This window comes from Embiotoca jacksoni, unplaced genomic scaffold (assembly GCF_022577435.1).
Source record: "Embiotoca jacksoni isolate LCO1_2020_lvr unplaced genomic scaffold, fEmbJac1.0.p SCAF_13, whole genome shotgun sequence".
In the NCBI taxonomy this organism is placed as follows: domain Eukaryota; kingdom Metazoa; phylum Chordata; class Actinopteri; family Embiotocidae; genus Embiotoca; species Embiotoca jacksoni.
The window spans coordinates 18,772,374-18,791,845 of NW_027185263.1; the positions used below are offsets into that span (position 1 = coordinate 18,772,374).

A 19,472-nucleotide genomic window follows, 5' to 3' on the forward strand; every position below is an offset into this window, starting at 1 on the left:
CACGGTGACCTTTTGGGAGCTCTGTACACTATGCCTGTTTGTGTGAGAGATTTTTGTAAAACCATGCTTGCACACCACATTCACTGTTCTAAATACAAGTTTTGCTAGTAAGAATATTATATAAACTGAAACTGAAGTATCACAGTGAAAATGATATAACAGGAAAACACAGAAAGGACCAATGTCAACTCAAACCAACGTGCTGATGATGGTTTATCTAACACATTCTGATCTTCATCATGTTCATGCAGGTCCAAGCGTCTCTAGCTGTCATCTCACCTTTTCCATGACCCACCCACAGACTCTATCTCCTTCCTGTTGTTCTAAATAGGCCTGTTCAGACTCTTGCAGGAATGTTTTATTGCCCAGTCATGCATCTTTCTCTGCTCTTCTACCCGTATCCAAAACATTTAAAATGAGTGTTTCAGGAAATAAGCAACGAGTTTATTACAACTTCCCAGCTGAGTAGAACCTGAGAGAAAAAGATAAATAAAGTACCAGGAGTTATTATTTTTTCTTTCTCAAAAGAATTATGGAGGCTGCACTGCCTGTTCAAACTATTATGATAGTGGTGATTTTAGCACTCTGTGGAGCTGTGCCCACTACCTCACCCAGCCAAGAAGTGCTCTCAAAAGCCCAGGTAAACATCTATATATGTTTATTAATATCTTAAACTATTTGTTGGTATTATTTATTGTTATTATACCATTGTATTTTCTAGATAGGAAAAAAAAAACATGTGTAGTATGAAAATGTATTGCTTCCTACATGGAAAGTAACATCTTTTCTCGTGTAGGCTCAATATTTTCAGGGTTTGTATTTGATTGAGTTGTTGTGCTGTCCGTCCTGGTTAAAATAGGCAGTAAAGGAAATTCAATAAATATGAGAGAAAAAGGTTATAACTCTGAAAGGGAAAGTTAACCTGATCAAAGATTAAAATTCTTGTCATGTCAGTGATTTGGCGAAACCTGTGGTCACCGTGGTCAGAGCTTACCATGATCATCTCCCAGTTGTGGAAGCAGTTAACAGTACATGCACAACTGTTTTTGGTAGAAATACAACAAAGGAGCTGTATCTGTTTACTATGCAGTCAAACCAACTCATACTATTTTTGGAAAAGTCATTGAATAAATGGTCTTTTTTCATCATGCAATGGGCAACTGGGATCTTATTACATGCTGAGTAGGTTTCCACACAACAGCATGAGCTGAACAGTAAACAATGAGGCTGATATCAACGGGGGAAAAAAAAATCACAAACGGGGTTACAGACATGCAGACTTTCGCACTTACAGTTAAAAAGACAATATAGAGATGTGAATGATGGGCTTTGACAATAAATCCTGACCATTAGTATACAAATATTTGGTTTGTTTTCATGCAAATGAAAACCATTATTACTTTATATCAAAACTGCAAAATATTATTTTTAATTTATCTTTTCCCAAAATTCTGCATTTAAATTATAATGCCTAATCAATAAATGTCATACGGAGTTTAATCTACATGTGAAGATTGTGTGTTTCTGTTTCTTTGTGCAGAACTATCTGTCCCTGTTTTTCTCTGATGTGGGGGTCAGCGCCCCCAGCACAGTCTGGCGCAGCTCTCTCGACTCATTTGAAGTCACTCTCAGAAAAATGCAGGAGTTTTTTGGTCTGGAGGTGACGGGGCAGTTGGACTCCAACACCCTGGAAGTGATGAGTCGCCCCCGCTGTGGTTTTACAGATGTGACCAGATACAGCCACTTCGACGGCCAACCAAAGTGGGACAAAACTGTGGTCACATACAGGTAGCACAAATGTTAACTAGCAAGCATGCAGTTCAAAACATAAAGCACAATAGAGTTCTTGTCGAAGGATTTGTCAACTATTTTCACTCTCACGCTGCTCCAGGATAACAGACTACACACCAGACCTGAGTGAAAGTGATGTGAATGCCAACATAGCCAAGGCTCTGAAACTCTACAGTGACGTCATTCCTCTGGATTTTAAGCAAATCGACAGTGGCACAGCTGACATCATGATCATGTTCAAGGCTCGAGGTAATGCTGCTCTTTTGGTGCATTTAAATTTTGGGGGGGGATTTTGAGCTAATTTTACTCTTCTACTCTCAAAATCAGAGCATGGAGATTTCGCACCATTCGATGGGGAGAACGGAGTATTGGCACATGCATTTTCCCCTGGAGAAGGTCATGGAGGCGACACCCACTTTGATGAGGATGAAAACTGGACTCTAACATCAGCAGGTGCAGACCTTCAGACACATTGTAGATGTAATGCTATAGCTGGTTATGCCACAGTAACTTTACAAGTGTGTAATGTATATGCAGGAGCGAACTTGTTCTTGGTGGCAGCCCATGAGTTTGGCCATGCACTGGGATTGTCCCACTCTCAGGTCCAGACAGCCCTGATGTATCCCACCTACAAGTATGTCAACACGGAGGGGTACAAGCTACCAGATGATGACAGAGAGGGAGTACAGGTTATCTATGGTAAGAGCCCAACTAATACACATACTGATAATTGCAAGACTATATTCCAGAAATACAGTAGATATTTCTAACAGTGATAAACTCTCTTAATGAGCCTCTCCTGCCATTTCTCTCTTTTGTCTCTTAAAGGAGTTAGAGCAACATCAGATCAACCCGACCCAAATCCACAGCCCACCAAAACACCTTTGCCAACACCACGACCTGGGCCTGAACCCACATCCGAACCGGCTCCAGACAGGTGCAACATGAACATGATTTTTGATGCTGCAGCCTCCATTCAAAGGAATCTTTACTTTTTTAAAGATGGGTGAGACTTTAATGCACTACAATGACTTAAATGTATTAGTATAGAGTATTTCAGCATTGTCCACTTACTGAGGATTTTTGGTCTTTCTTCTGTCAGATATTTCTGGAGGAGGGGCAGCTCCTGGAACGGCATCACTATGGGCAAAGTTCAGTCTGTCTGGCCTAGAATCAGCAAAGTTGATGCTGCTTATGAGTATAAGAAACAGAATACTATCACTTTCTTTGAAGGTACAAAATTAACTTAGTTAATGATTCATAAAAAAAAAATATAAGAATGGCAAAAAGCATTAAAGAAATGTGGAGAAGATAACCCTTTCTTGTTCACACCACAGGGGATCATTACTGGAAAATCAGGGGAAATATTGTCCTACCTGGCTATCCCAAACCTCTTACAGACATTGGCCTCCCTGCATCTGTCACCAAGGTAGATGCTGCTGTTCATGTGTCATTTACAAGCAGAACTCTCCTCTTTGTGAACAACAAATTCTGGAGGTGAGTTACGTAGACAGACTAAATTTATGGGCTGATTCCAGATTTAGACAGATATTGAGGGATCATGAACACTTCTTTTCATATCACTCATATAGCTACAGCGAAAAAAGGGGCAGAATGGATGGTGGGTTCCCAAAATTCATTCACAGAGAGCTCCCTGGGATCGGCCACAGAGTGGATGCTGCTTTTGAGAACAGAGGTAAGTTACAGTCAAAGCCCCTCCAGCCGTTGCATAATGCTCTTGTTTGGCATGATACTAATGATACACCTCTTTTTCAGGCTACCTGTACTTCACATATGGATCCAGGCAAACAGAGTACCACTACCAACGAAGAAGAGCTCTTCGCACTCTTTTGAACAATAGATGGATGGATTGCTGAAGAAATAAAGACCCAAACATGTACACATTCATATTAACATGATTTAATAAAGCATCAAGAATGATTTAAAATACTTCTTGCCTGAATATGTAATGGTAATGAAGATGCAAGACCTTCGCCCTTTGTACTGTGTGTATTTGTGTGTGTGTTTGTGTATCTAAGCGTGTTCAGTAGCTCACTGAGAGGAGATGTTACAAAAGGTGAAACAATATTTAAGCTTCTTTTAAAACCCCATAAAGGAAAAGCTTGTTCTCGTTTGGAGGACCCACTGAAAAAATGTTTACTGTTTGCACACTTATCAAACTATGGAGATGTTTAATTTTTTCACTGAAAATGCATGTAAGGCAACAGTAAAATTTTAAGACATTTAGTGGATATGTTCAGTTCTAGTATGACTTATCCTGTAGTATCCACACTCTTGTGTAAACACAAATAAAAACATTAATCCAATTTCTTTGATTAAATAAATTAGGCTATGATCGGTTGCGTTGGTAATTTCATCTGGACCCTATTATTTAATATAGTGCTTTAAGTTTTTCATTTTTATGGAAAATTATACTTTGAAGATACATATTTGGTTCAGTTTATGTAATCAGTACCCTCCAAAAGTTGATTAACAGCAGAGTGAAATGTATGTTTATGTTAGACATTTTAATTCAAGATAAAAATCATGGCAATGAGTAAGAGAGACTGGCAATGGCTTTTATTTCATGATATATATGCTAATTTCATGTCAATGAATTTATGTGTAATCTATACATTAGGTATAAGCAGCAAAATGAATACATTTCTTTTATATTGCTAACATACCTTTGGAGGGCTCTGTACAGTAGACATATTTGGCACCAACTACAACAACCATAATGCCCAGCTACTGATGATGTCAGGGAACACACCTCCCACTGTGATTGGCTGATCCCTCTGCTGCTGATGGTGAAGTGGCTCTGAGTGTGTATCCTGATCTTCCAATCCAAAATGTCACCCAGTGGATTTCCAAAAGGGTTAAGCAACACAGTGCAACTTACTTGGAGCAGTCTATGATTAACTATATGTGTATAAGCACGGTGCATAAATGAGGACGCATTTATACAACGTGTTTAAGTCTGCGATTAATGTCAATAAAATACAAATCACAGAAAAAGGTTCTAGTTTGTCTAAAATTACACTGCAGAATATCTACTCTTTACCAATGTATTTGCATCCATAATCTTTATAGTATATAGTTTATCACACTTTGTATACAAGACAGCAGAATGTTACTGTTTTATTTAGAATAAATAATGTAATACATGTGCGACTGACTTTAGAATGTCACCAATTAATCTTTTATTTTTGGACTTTCTTCAATGATTCTGGAGCTGTTACACCACTATCTATTTAGTTGAATTTTTGTACTGCTATAAGGAGATTCCCTGACCAGCTATCTATCGTAGCAGAACCTCCTTAAACCTTTGATCAAAGGAAAGAATACTTCAAGGTTTTAGGATTGGATAGGTTGTTCCCTTTGATTTTGTACATTTAAAATTCACTTTGCTCAGTTGTGACCATAAAGGCTCACACCACAGAGGTTCTCAGTCATTAAATTATCGTGGCCGTGCTGGTTGTTTTTGTCCTGCAGGTTGAGTTTACTAAAATGTTGAAAAACTGGTGATGTGATAGGAAACTCCACAGACATGAAATAGGGCTGTACTCATTTTAGAATTAAGCACAGTTTGAAGGTACTTGTAGGCTACTTTACTGAAGGATTTGCATCTTATGTTAGACTTTTAACACACTACACTTTAGAAGGAAACATTATAGTTTATAGTTTACACAACTGCATTATTTCACAGCTTTTCTTCATATGCTATTTACAATTTTGTCATCTTGATTGTCTATAGGTTTCTGTAAATTTTCTGATTTTCCACTATTGCATGTCTGTCCATCCTGAAAGAGGGATCCCTCCTTAGTTGGACTTCTCTGGTTTTATTATATTTCTTAATCCCAATAAGCGTTTTTGGTTTCTTTGTTGTTGTTTTTTTTGTTTTTTTATCTTAGTTTATTTTTTTCAAGACTCAAGACAACAGGATGTATGTTGATGGCACACGTGTGATATTTATAGTTGACATTCAAGACATATAATGAACTGATCAAATTCAATGTATCATTAACAACCAGTGGTTTCTATCCTTCTTGTCCTGTGAAGGGATCTCACAAGTCAGTGTTTAGTTTGGACTCTTAACCTTCCTGCTGTACTCGGGTCTTTCGTTGCATCAAAATTGTGAAAACGGGTCACGAAAGACCCAAGCGCAGCAGGAAGGTTAATCATGTTTCTGTAAGTCAGTTTTAAGTTGTTCTACCACAATATACATTTCTCCTCTTAATTTCATTGGTTTGGTTTCATTTAAATTATATATATTTCTCTAAAAGTAAATACTAAAGAAAAGTCCTCAAAATTTGTGGAAGATTTGTGTGTTTTCTTCTCTCTGTCATGTCTTTTGACACTTTGAAAGGGCCCAACCCAAAGCTTGTAAACGACTGGACTAAAACATCTAACTGCAGGCTATAAATGAATTAAGTCCAGCCATAGAGTCATGGAGGACATTTTGATGTAAAATTTTTACTTTTGCTTCTTTACTTTAATCTTGAGTTTATAGGCTAATAGTTAGGTTGTTGTTTTTTTAAATGCTTTAGTAGGCTTTTGATTGCAATACTTTTATTACAGAGTATATAGATATTCCGATGATTCCTTACATAATCATTTCAGTATAAATTCTCCTCCAGCCTTCAACCAACAGAGGAGGGCAGCAGTGAGCACTGTGAGCTAAATGTTGAGATTACATGGAGATACCAGAAGGTCGATGATGACGAATTAATCCTTTGGCCCAAACGATTCCTCAAAATGTGCAAGATTATGGCGGCATGCCGGCGCAGTTAAATGGGGTGCATTCGTGAGTGTTAATGCCACATAGTGGACTATTGCCCATGACAGTGTATGTGTTATTGCCACGACGGCTGGAGTGCCCCCGCCCAGTCTCTCGCATGGACTCGCTATAAAGAGCTGCAGACTCGTGAACGCGCACCCTCCTTTAACATGGATGGAATCGGCGAGAGACACGCGGATTAAAGGTAACGAGCTTTATGGACATTTTCCTCACTGTGGCGGTGAAACTGTAGACTGCTGCGTCACATGACACCGAGCAGCAACCTTTATGTCAAGATTTGCGCCAAAACAGGACTCTGGTGGTGTTGGAAGGCGACAAACACGAGGACTGCCCTTCAAATCAGTTTGCCACGAGCATCTGTAAGGATGTATAGTTAGTATGACTGCTGGTTTGGAGCATAAACAGCTTGTTGTGGTTTGGTTGTTGTAGAAACTTCAAGCCAGATTGTAGTGGGTTGAAATGATTCCAGCACGTAAGGCACATTATTTAAGTGTAAAAACTGATACTTATATGGAAATATCTCCGTGTAGAATAGAAAATTGTACGTAACTGTCATTTAAGGTCAAAACATGTTCAAAAAAAGCCACAACTAGGTCAGCCTTCTAATTTAGAGTTCTCTGACATCTGATATGTTGAGTGTTGCTCACATGAGCCCTCCAAACCAGTTAAAGGGACAACTCTGACATTTATGACCGTTTGCCAGACTTTGAGATCACAGTTCTGCTGAGCTGCAGGTCAAGCAAGTCACTTAATCGTGATTTTACGCTTGATGTATGGGAGGCTATACATAACTAGGTTGCTGGGTCAGCTCACCATCACAACATCATAACCCCCAACACGGAGATAAACAAATACAATGTAGATTTACATGCAACCCCGTTTCCAAAAAAAAGTAGGGATGCTATTTAAAATGTAAATATAAAGAGAATGCGAGTCATATAAATCCATATTTAATTGCAAATAGATCAAAGATGACATACAACATGTTGAAACTGGGAAATTTCTACTGTTTTATGAAAAATATATGCTTATTTTGAATTTGATGACTGCAACACATGTCGAAAAAACATTGGGATAGGGGCATGTTCAACACTCTTCTTTTAACAAGACTGTAAATGTTCTGGACTGCAGGAAGGCCAGTTTAGCACCCAGATTCTTCTACTATGGAACCATGCTGTCGAATGCGGTTTGGCATTGTTTTGCTGAAATAAGCAAGGCCTTCCCTGAAAGATACGATGACATACGTTGCTCCAAAACCTTCAGCATAAATGGTTCCTTCCCAGATATGCAAACTACCCATGCCATGTGCACTAATGCATCCCTATAGCCTACAGTCACAGATGCTGGCTTTTCAACTGTGTGCTGATAACAAGCTGGATGGTCCCTCTCCTCTTTAGCCCAAAGAATGCAGCATCCATGATTTCCAAAAACAATCTAAAATTGTGATTCGTCAGACCTAAGGACAGTTTTCCACCTCACTTCAGTCCATCTTAAATGAGCTCGGGCCCTTCTCTAAGCGTCAGCGTTTCCTGATCATGCTTATATCTGGTTTTCTTTTTTGCAAGGTTGAGTTTTAACCAGCATTGTTGTGGATGGAGCGATTAATTGTGTTTAATGACAATGGTTTTTGGAAGTATTCCTTAGGCCAGACAATGATTTGCACTACAGTGTTGTGTCTGTTTTTAATGCAGTGCCACCTGAGGGCCCAAAGATCACTGCCATCCAATATTGATTTTTAGCATTGTCCTTGCATACAGCGGTTTCTCTGGATTCTTACATTCTTTTAATGAGATGATATACCGTAGATGATGAAATTGCTGAATTCTTTGCAATTTTACGTGGAGGATCATCATTCTTAAATAGTTGCACTATTTTCCCACATAGTCTTTTGCAGAATGGTGAACTTCTCCCCATCTTCACTGCTGAGAGCCTCTGCCTCTGCAATGCAGAGTAATAACATTACTGATCTGTTCCTATTTAAGCTAATTAGTTCTGAGATGTTCCACCAGGTGTTGTTTTTTTAGTCTTTTGTTGCCCCATCCCAACTTCTTTGAGATGTGTTACTGGCATCAAATTTGAATATATATATTTGAATCTCACTCTTTTTCAAAATCATTGCCTTTTATTTACATTTTACACAGCGTGGCAAGTTTTACACAGTGGTCCATTCCAACATAATAATAGCAAATGATCTTTTTATTCACCAAAACAAAGTTTTCATATCTACAAGTGTGAAATATCTGCCATTTTAGGATAAGCTCGTGCAATTGCTTTAAGGAGTGCTTATTATGTTGTTCTCATTTTCAGGCTGGTGTGAGGTTTCGTTCCTGTCCTTCCTTCTCCAAGCAGCAGCCTCACAGACTGAGCTTCCAGCCTGCAAGAAGTCTGCAGTAAAGAGTGCGCCTCCTCATGAAAAATACTTCATGTGTGCTGCCAGGCCGATGCTACATCTTTCTTTGATATCTACCACTGCAAACAACTTCTTGATGGTGTCAGCCTTTTACTGGCCATAATCTAGATGCCAAAGGACTCAAATTAAATACTGCGCTGAAGAAAAGACTGGGAAGATTTTTTTTAATTTTTTTTATCGTCTACAGTCATGGGGGCAACAGGCTATGGCTACTATCGGGTGGTCATCTTCATCTGCATGTTCATCGGCTACTCGCTGTACTTCTTCAACAGGAAGACCTTCTCCTTTGTCATGCCCTCTGTGATGGAGGAGATATCACTGGACAAAGATGACTTGGGTAAGGCAGACGCATTAACTGGAGTGTTTATCATTGTTATTATTATTGGTTTGGGTTGGTCTGGCTTGAGAAAAGCTTCTTTAAGCAACAATAAGTCTTTAATGTGGCTATTGTTTTAGAAGAGAATTGTGCAGTAATACCTGAATCGTGCTTATTTTGCAAGCCTGAAATTCTGTTGAGCACCGAAATGAAAAACAGCTGATTCACAACTGAAATGTCGGCTTCACCCTCTTCCCTCTGACTGCATGGTAAATATATATATGTCTAACGCAGCCCCTTGCGATGTGAAGTGTTTGTTTTAGGCTTGCCACTATGCCCAATGAACTTCTCTCATTACCTCGCTTGACCTGAGCGTTTAGTCGTAACACTTTGCTAATAGGTCAAGAGAAATGAACCGCTGATGGTGGTGTTGGATGAAGTCCACCTGTAATACAAGATGAGATTATAGCCTCGCCAACACTCCTGTCGGGGTCTAACATAGAGGCAACAGTAATCTGAGTTAAATGCTAATGTCTCACAATGACAATACTAACATGCTGCTGTTTAGAAAATATGTTTGCTTCTCTCATCGAGAGTGCTAACATATATGCCAATTAGCACTAAACACAAAAGTACAGCACAGGCTGATGGGAATTCCATTACTTTTATAGATGACTGGACATAATGTTTGAAAAATTAAAATTTGATCGCCATTGTAAAGGAGGGGGTGATTTGATGCTCTGAGGCATCTGAGGGGAAACATTTTGTGCAAACGAACGGAAGTCTGACACTTTGATTCTTTTTGAACTTTTTGAACGTGGCAATCAATTTACGTTCATTGTGTCTCCACAGGTCTGATCACCAGCAGCCAGACCATGGCCTATGCTATCAGTAAGTTCATCAGCGGCGTGCTGTCCGATCGGATCAGCGCCCGCTGGCTTTTCTCCATCGGCCTCTTCGTGGTCGGGGGCATCAATGTGGCCTTCTCCTGGTCCTCCACTGTATCCATGTTCTCACTGCTCTGGTTCATCAATGGCCTGGGACAAGGCTGTGGCTGGCCCCCGTGTGGGAAGGTGCTGCGCAAGGTAGTATAATCTTATTTACCACTTCATGCAACACAGATCCCTAAATCTTTTTAATGTAATGATCAGACTCTGAACATGCAAGCTGCTCATGATGCCTGAAATTATTCTGGGCAGCACGTTCACACACCAAATGGCTCAAAGTGCTCACCTGCCATCAAGAGCAACTTGGGGTTCTTGTGTTTTATGTGGCAAGGCGGACCCATCAATCAAACTACCAACAATTGCGTGTATTTGCACTTCATACCCTGAAAGACAACATGCACCTGTCTGCTTGTTGTGTTTGGGGGAATCACGTTCTTTGCTGTGCGACAGTGCTGACCTTTGGGACGCTGTCTGGTTTGAGGAGATGGCAGCCTCCTGTAAAAGACACTGATTGCCCAAAGCAAGTAGTGATACAGGTGGCGGTAATACTTTGAGAAAGTAAAGGATGACCTCATAATCTGTATCATTTATAAATAGCTTTAGGAATTGCTTTAAATGTATTTCGGGATCATTGATGTCTTAGTGCAGTGAATGCAGCGTATTATGAGCAATACTTTCAAGTCTGTATCTTTGAGCAAATCCTAATGCATTCTACTCTCAGACAACTTGAGGCTTGTAAGAAGCTGCCTTAAAGTAGCAGTGCTCAAAAGCTGGGGAATAAATAGGCTTTGGCATGTGTTCAGTGTGTGGTAGGGGATTAGGTTACAGGAGAATGTATTTATAGAAGATTCTCAGTGGATCTTTAGAAAAGAATAGCCCCTTTGACCGAAGGTGATTTCCTTCTCCAGTGAGAGCAAACATCTTTAATTTCTCCAGGTCTGTTCTACAGCTGAGTTAGCATATACATGCATACACGCATACACACACACGGTATTAAAACAGCCTTAGGCTGCCTTAGGTGTTTGCCCACTGGATTCTTGAGTTTCTGTGGTGTATGCTGTGTGAGGAATGTTTTCGCTCAATTACATCATAAGGACATGTTAGTCTGATGCCATAAAATTAAAAAATGAACAGCGTTATATGTATTTATAGAAAGTACTATAAATCCAAAGTCTGTTGATTAATGAGTCCAACTTTTATCATATTTCTGCTACTTTATGTACAATACAATATGTGATAGTTACGTATATAGTTCTTTTGATTCTGCCTGCGTTATAGACTTTTAGTAATATTGACTTTTGTTTCTCTTTTCCAACAGTGGTATGAGCCCTCCCAGTTTGGAACATGGTGGGCTGTGCTGTCCTGCAGTATGAACCTGGCCGGGAGTCTGGGTCCAATCCTGATCACAGTGCTCCTGAATTACTACAACTGGAGGACTATCCTGACCGTGTCAGGCATATTCTGTGCCTCCTTCTCATTTGTTTGTTTGGTGTTTATAAAGAATGAGCCAAAGGATGTGGGCCTGCCCAGCATTCAGGCAGCATGCGCAAAAGGGGCAAAGGGAGGTGAGCAGAACAACAAGTAGAGATCTCACTTCCTGCGTAGCTGAGAATGGTTAGCATGCCAGCCATATGGTGATGTATAATATATCAGTTACAACATTCCAAAAGCAGGTCGGTCCCAGTACCCACACTTGTGATATTTCTGAATAGTTAAGTGTCTACTTATGACAAACTTCTGCTAACTGCCAAACGTGTCCAAAATTTGTGACGGGATGATTTTAAACCTTTTAAACCTCCCAGTTTACGCCAAAGCAACACGTATCTGTACTTCCATTTTAACTGCTGACTTTTGAGGCTTTTTTTTTTTTTTTTTTTTTTTTTTTAACTGGGTATAATTTTTAGTGTCTTAACCCTCGTGTTGTCCTCGGGTCAAAATGACCCGCAGCTGTGTTCAACCAAGTTCTATTTTATTTCTATATTTTTATTTTTTTGGGGGGATCATTGGTCATCATTTTTTAAAGAAACCCTCACAGCCTCCTTGTCACCAATGATCCCAAAAAATATGAAAATAAAATAGAACTTGGTTGAACACAGCTGCGGGTCATTTTGATCCAAGGACAACACGAGGGTTAAAATATGAATGAAGTTAGTGATAGTGAGTTGTATTTTTAGTAGTGATGAAACGGTGATACAAAGAAACGAGAGCGTAGAAAATTCAAAGCTGCTCATGGGTGCTTCAATAAGAGTAATAGACATAACGGGCCAGTTCACATTGCTGCAACTTTGCATTGCAAAGATATAAAACGGTCTGTCGTCACAGCTGAACTCTGCATAGGGCTGACATTACATCCCACTGTGTATAAAAAAAATAATGATAACATATTTGCAGGTCTACCAAACAACAGAGTTATTAGCACCTATCACATGGGTGTGAGCACTGAGTGTGAGGCCCTGGTTTGGGCCCCTGGCCACCCACATTTATTTTCCATCAGACATTAAGCACATATTTCTTTCAAATTGCAAAGTCATACAATGTCCCATGAAAATGGTTCAGATATTCACCAATTCTAGACAATCTCTACTGACAGTATTTTATGGTGTGATACATGTAAAGTATAATGGTTATTTTTCCTTTTATATAAAGGCTAATATAAAACAAAACTTCTGGTAATATCAAATGAAATGATTCGGATGTGGATGGCCCAGCCTGTTCTGAAAATAAACAAGATACAGCATGAATGGTTAGCTCCTATAATGACCTAGGGTTGATGGGGTTAACAGAACTTCGGACCACAGCTGCTTATATGATGCTTTTAGCGATGCAGCCCAGCTCTGTGCTTTATGTCCAAACACCAGAATATGGTGGTGTGGATGGCTGAACATTACTAGACTGACAAGATTGCATATTATAGAACTGATGAAATTATACAGTAGAACCGATACAACGCCAAATAACAACAGAACACTGCAGATGTAATCTTAGATGGGACTCCTCTGCACCATGTGACCGGCATGCTGTAAATGCAGTTACTAATTACATGTAACTTGAATGGTCTTACAGTGTGTATATATACGTTTTTGACTTTGCTGTATACATGGCCAATCTCTTGTTATTTTGAATGTGAATGCCACACTTGTGTCTGTACTCACCAGGTAACAGTGAAAGCACCCTGAGTGAGTTCCTCCTCTCTCCTTTCCTGTGGGTGCTGTCTCTGGGGTACTTGGTGGTGTTCGGGGTGAAGACGGCAGCCACCGACTGGGGACAGCTGTTCCTCATGCAGGAGAAAGGCCAGACCACTCTCATGGGTAAGCCTGCCCTGTCTTTATCTTGGTTTTCATACTGTATAATCTGGCCAGTCACTGGTGCTGACATCAGCTGTGTTGCTAACAGGCAGTACCTACATGAGTGCCCTGGAGGTGGGAGGTTTTGCGGGCAGCCTCGCGTCAGGCTTAATCTCCGACAGAGCTGTAGCTCGGGTGAGTAACAAAATCGATGGGAATTATTAATTCAATTTCAGTGTTTTAAAAGCCCTTTCATTGTCTTTCCATAGCAAGGCTTGGGCACACATGGCAACCCTCGTCATGGCCTGCTCATTGCCATGATGGCTGGCATGTATGTGTCCATGTACCTCTTCAGGGTGACCATCACACCTGAAATCCCAATGGTAATTTATCTTTATTACCTTTCATGGTGTGTAATTTGTAACCAGTATTGACATTTTTATAAGGGCTCGTTTTTTTTTACTCAGGAGGCTCCTCTTTGGGTCCAAGTCATCCATCCTGTGTCTGTCCTCATTGGTGTGACAGAAAAAGAGGTACATTCAAAAATACTTTAATTCTTGTGGCTAAAGCCTCTGCAGTGTATCATCAGAAAGCCTTCAAGAGCATGTTTTTTTTCATGATTTGTTCATCATTCATAGATTTGGATCCTTTTCCTTGGTGCCCTGTTTGGATTTTGTTCTTACGGACCAATTGCCTTGTTTGGGGTGATCGCCAGTGAAAGTGCTCCCTCAAATTTCTGTGGAACCTCACATGCTGTTGTAGCTCTTATGGCTAACGGTAAGCTGCACATTCACATATAACCTGCAAAAATCCCTTACTGTCAGGTTTCAGTGTTGACACCTTCATATGACTAATCAAGCTTTCTGTTTGTCTGTCTTTCACAGTGGGGGCTTTTATGGCAGGGCTTCCCTTCAGCACTATTGCCAAAAAGCACAGCTGGGACATGGCTTTCTGGGTCGCTGAGGTGATTATGGCCATCGCCACAGTCGGTTTTTTCCTTGTGCGCAATATACGCACTAAAATGGGACGGATCGTTTACAAAATGGACTAATGTCACTTTTTTAAGTGAGTCAAATGTCAGTGTCCCGTTGTGTGACTGGACAGACACAGTCTTGATCGCTCTGCATACAGAATACTGCACATTTATACAGTTAATAGTTTGACCAAACAAAACCACTGTCAAAAAGACTAATCTTGAGACATTTTCCTCATTACTTGGGTCGATGTAGCAACTCAGGATGAGTGGACATCATTAAATCACTTTAAATTCACAATGAGGTAGTCTTGCATGCCTAGAATTTGTCTTTATACTCAGCACAAAAGAGCAGTAGATCGTAATTGTTTCTCACGAGCTTGCATTTTAATCCTATAAACAGTTTTCACGTAGAGATGTTTAAAAGTTAATCGATGACAGCTGTATTCTAAAGGAAACATACAAACATGAAAGTCTACAAGAGTGTGGGTGGAGTTTCTTGAGATAAATTGTATGTGCTGCTGAGTGCATACCCTGCCTTCAGTGGAGGTCAATTATATTTAACAATATTTTATGAAAGTTGACTCAAAGGGTCTGTATATTCTAGACTTCTTGTCTAGGTATTTGCACAAACATGGTAGCATGTGTCGTCATTCATTTTACTAATACCTCCAGTATTTATAAAAAAAAAAAAAATGAACAGGTTCATTGTTTCACTGGCATTCAGTAATAGGAGAACATGCTATTTTTATACAGTTATATGCTAAAGGGTTCAGAATGGCAATTTGATTAAGTGTTCTAGGCCATGTCAGCATTTCAGATCTGACATGTTTTTAAGGCTTAATGAACATCCAAGATTTGCTGCCTGACTGCTGATATTGTCACTGCTATTGTAGTTGTGTACAGCAGTTAAAACACTGAATTACATGCTCACATAATTTCTCATCTAAAAACTCTGAGTTTTGTTGATTGTATAATGAGCATACACCAAGTGCCACTTTGGCACATCTGTGTCTTACTGGAATTGTACAATGTTCTAATAAATGTGAAGTTCACTGAGTTTCCTTATGTTTGCATGTTGTATGTTGAGACTGCGAGGGGACTTTTTTCTTTTTACAGCAGCATGGAAGATATGGCAAAAGCAATACAAATTACAGAATAAAAACAGGTAGTAAAGGTATAAATGTACATACAAATAAAATAGAATAAATTTAAATTAAACAACAGTGTTTATGGTGAAAGACAGATTTGGCCAGAGGTGAGTTATTGTGCAGTCTGATTGCAGTAGGCAGCCATGAGCTCCTGTATTGGTCCTTATACCTAAATACCCTTAATTGATTTCACACTCAAGATCCAAAATCTGAAAGGATTGTGTCACTTGTGTTTCTTACCAATTTTTGAAGTCAGTCTTCTAACACACTCGCATGCCCATTTGTTCATTGGAACAGCCACAAAGCGTCCCCTTATTTCTTCTATTGTGTTAAGTGACAGGAGACAACATCCAGCACTTATTCTGTGCATCCTAGTTCAGTCAAGGCTAACATGAGGCTTTATGTTACTCTAACCCCTGCAACATTTATAAACATTGACAAGGTTATCACAAATGTAGTTGCAAACAGATAATAAAAGGCAATATAGTAAAACGAAGTTGTAATTAGATACTGCAGTAAACAATAACACACAGCAGTGCACCACATTATATTGTGATAAACCATCTGTGCACGGCTTGTACTTGCAAAACATGGGGCTTTTATGTTGAAAAGACCATGTTATGTGAGGTAGACAATTTATTTGACTACAGTCATCAAATTTATAATTACAAGATAACCCTCTTAAGATGTGTCATTTTGTTTCCACGGCGACCCTGAAATCAGGTAGTTGGGAACACATATCCAATTACTACCATTAAATAAAGCATAAGGAGGTGCTGTCTTCAATGTATGAACAGGAGGCGCAATTACAATAACCAAAAACAACTCTTCTAATGTTCATTTACTTGAATCTGCGTAGTCCTCCACCAAAGGGGTTACTTGTGTAGGTTCATTATGTATAATGCATTTTGGTCTGTATATTGCAGTTGTTCAAAGAATGAATGGGGCACTTTCCTTATAGGATGATGATGAACAGGAGGATCACGTGAATCATCTCGTCTGACGTTACGGTGAGCGTATTGTGTCACTTCCTGTATACAGACATTGTGACTAGTGTCACTTCTCTGCTATTTCAGCTTCTTTTCCTGAATTATACGTATCTTAACTCTCTCTACACTTCTTCTAATCTCAAGTTAAAACTCACGCTTGCTCTTCTTGAGCAATTCTACTGTTACATCTTTGACCAACGTTCACTTAACTTGGCGTTTTGGTACTGCTAGCTTAGCAGTTAGCAATGGCTTCTCTCTCCCTCCACCTCTTCTTGTTTTTCCTGCTCAGTGTGTGACATGTTTAGTTACGACCCTGCCTCTCTTAATGATAATGCTACCTGTAATAAATGTAGTGTAGTTAGGGCTCTGGAGGCCAGGGTCATAGAATTAGAATCACAGCTATGCACCATGCTAAGTAACCAGCTAGCCGTAGGAGCTTCTCAGGTTGGGGGTGTACAGCTGCCCAGGATACAGGCTTAGTCAGCCGGTCCCCCGCAGCACCCGAACAGCCGGGCGGCTGGGTGACAGTACGAAGGAGGCATAGTCCCAAGAAGAAGCCCACGGTTCACCACCGACCCCTTCACGTCTCCAACCGATTTTCCCCACTCGGCGAAACACCCGCTGAGAAACCAACCCTGGTTATTGGAGACTCTATTTAATGTGAAGTTAGTGAAACCAGCAGCCAGAGTCAGATGTCTTCCCGGGGCCAGAGTCAGATGTCTTCCCAGGACCAGAGTCAGATGTCTTCCCGGGGCCAGAGTCAGATGTCTTCCAGGGGCCAGAGTCAGATGTCTTCCCGGGGCCAGAGTCAGATGTCTTCCCGGGGACAGTCATTTGTCTTCCCGGGACCAGAGTCGGATGTCTTCCCGGGGCCAGAGTCGGATGCCTTCCCGGGGCCAGAGTCGGATGTCTTCCCGGGGCCAGAGTCAGATGTCTTCCCGGGGCTAGAGTCAGATGTCTTCCAGGGGCCAGAGTCAGATGTCTTCCCGGGACCAGAGTCAGATGTCTTCCCGGGACCAGAGTCAGATGTCTTCCAGGGGCCAGAGTCGGATGCCTTCCCGGGGCCAGAGTCAGATGTCTTCCCGGGGACAGAGCGGGCGACATTGAATCAAACCTGAAACTACTGGCTAAGGCTAATCATAAATACAGTCAGATTGTTATTAACGTCGGCAGTAACGACACCCGGTTACACCAGTCGGAGGTCACTAAAGTTAACGTGGAATCGGTGTGCAACTTTGTAAAAACAATGTCAGACTCTGTAGCTTTCTCTGGACCCCTTCCTAACCGGACCAGTGATGATATGTTTAGCCGTACGTCTTTACTTCACCACTGGTTGTCGAGGTGGTGTCCCGCTAACAATGTGGGCTTCATTGACAATTGGAATACTTTCTGGGGAAAACCTGGTCTGATCCGGAGAGACGGCATCCATCCTACTTTGGATGGTGCAGCTCTTCTTTCTAGAAATATGGCCATGTCTCTTAACAGCCCAAAAACCTGACATCAAGGGTTGAGGCCAGGAGGCAGAGCTGCAGTCTTACACGCTCCTCTGCAGGTTCTTTACAGCTGTCACTCACCCAAAACATTCAACATCCTATAGAGGTTGTGTCTGTACCCAGACCACCTATATTTAAACAACTCAAGGAAAGATGTATCAATAAAAAAAATTAATAAAAATGTATCCTACCAAATTAATGGATAAAAAAAAATCTGACAATTAAAAGCGGACTATTAAATATGAGATCTCTGGTCTAAATCTCTGTTAGTAAATGACTTGATAACTGATCATCAGATTGATTTACTCTGTCTCACAGAGACTTTGCTGCAACAGGAAGAATATGTTAGTATTAATGAAGCAACTCCTCCTAGTCATATTAATTATCATATTCCTAGAGATTCAGGCCGAGGAGGAGGAGTGGCAGCAATCTTCCACTCAAGTTTATCAATTAATCCAAAGCCTAAACTTAGTTATAAATCATTTGAGAGTCTGACTCTTAGTCTCTCACACCCAAACTGGAAAGCAGAGAAACCGATTCTATTTGTTGTTGTTTATCGCCCACCTGGTCCTTATTCAGAGTTTCTAACTGAATTCTCTGACTTTTTATCAGATTTAGTGCTGAGTTCAGATAAAGTGATGAGAGTGGGAGACTTTAACATTCATGTCGACATAGACAATGACAGCCTCAGTTCTACTTTTAGCTCATTATTAGATTCTATAGGCTTTCCTCAGAATGTAAATAAACCCACTCACCATGGTAACCACATCCTCGATCTGGTTCTGTCGTATGGCATGGAAACTGAAAATGTTATTGTATTTCCTCAAAACCCAGTTTTGTCAGACCACTTCTTATTAACATTTGACTACACAGCATGTGGGAATAAATCCCACTACAGTAGATGTCTGACAGATAATGCTGTGGCCAAGTTTAAGGAAGCAGTTACATGCTTATCCTCTTCGATGCCGTGTGTTAAAGCAGTGGAAGACATCTACGTTGATCTTAGTCCCGCACAAGTGGATCATCTAGTAGAAAACACTGCAGTATCTCTGCTACAACTCTAGATGATGTTGCCCCTCTGAAGAAGAGAGTCATGAACCAGAGGAAGTTGTCTCTATGGTACAACTCAGAACTACAGTATGCTCTGCTAGGCAGCGACTAGAAAGCTGGAAAGGAAATGGCGTTCCACTAATTTAGAAGAATTTCACCTGGCCTGGAAGGATAGTCTAATATTATATAAGAAAGCTCTTCGTAAGGACTTTATATTATTCATCATTAATAGAGGAAAACAAGAACAACCCCAGGTTTCTTTTCAGC

General features: G+C 40.4%; 2 protein-coding genes across 2 annotated transcripts; both read left to right on the forward strand.

Moving 5' to 3' along the window:
- The first annotated feature begins 431 nt into the window (after positions 1–431).
- On the forward strand, positions 432–4,152 carry LOC138196738 (collagenase 3-like). The gene is made up of 10 exons (XM_069147083.1): positions 432–640; positions 1,541–1,788; positions 1,892–2,040; positions 2,119–2,244; positions 2,329–2,490; positions 2,620–2,797; positions 2,894–3,024; positions 3,129–3,288; positions 3,384–3,487; positions 3,568–4,152. Exons 1-10 carry the CDS (start codon positions 533–535, stop codon positions 3,666–3,668), a joined length of 1,467 nt encoding a protein of 488 aa, XP_069003184.1. The 5' UTR covers positions 432–532; the 3' UTR covers positions 3,669–4,152.
- A 2,323-nt stretch (positions 4,153–6,475) lies between these two features.
- On the forward strand, positions 6,476–15,577 carry LOC138196741 (glucose-6-phosphate exchanger SLC37A4-like). Its single transcript, XM_069147087.1, has 10 exons — positions 6,476–6,776; positions 8,900–9,339; positions 10,171–10,403; positions 11,584–11,830; positions 13,421–13,573; positions 13,659–13,744; positions 13,819–13,932; positions 14,017–14,082; positions 14,188–14,326; positions 14,434–15,577. The coding sequence occupies exons 2-10, from the start codon at positions 9,192–9,194 to the stop codon at positions 14,598–14,600; spliced, it is 1,353 nt and encodes a 450-aa protein (XP_069003188.1). The 5' UTR covers positions 6,476–6,776; positions 8,900–9,191; the 3' UTR covers positions 14,601–15,577.
- The last annotated feature ends 3,895 nt before the right edge of the window (positions 15,578–19,472 follow it).

Bases quoted from the DNA above. Each gene is read 5' to 3' on its own strand.
- LOC138196738 (XM_069147083.1), top strand. From the start codon at position 533: ATGGAGGCTGCACTGCCTGTTCAAACTATTATGATAGTGGTGATTTTA. The intron at 2,041-2,118 runs GTAATGCTGCTC...TCTCAAAATCAG, and splicing joins GATCATGTTCAAGGCTCGAG to AGCATGGAGATTTCGCACCA. The intron at 2,798-2,893 runs GTGAGACTTTAA...TTCTTCTGTCAG, and splicing joins CTTTACTTTTTTAAAGATGG to ATATTTCTGGAGGAGGGGCA.
- LOC138196741 (XM_069147087.1), top strand. From the start codon at position 9,192: ATGGGGGCAACAGGCTATGGCTACTATCGGGTGGTCATCTTCATCTGC. The intron at 11,831-13,420 runs GTGAGCAGAACA...TGTACTCACCAG, and splicing joins CGCAAAAGGGGCAAAGGGAG to GTAACAGTGAAAGCACCCTG. The intron at 14,083-14,187 runs GTACATTCAAAA...CATCATTCATAG, and splicing joins TTGGTGTGACAGAAAAAGAG to ATTTGGATCCTTTTCCTTGG.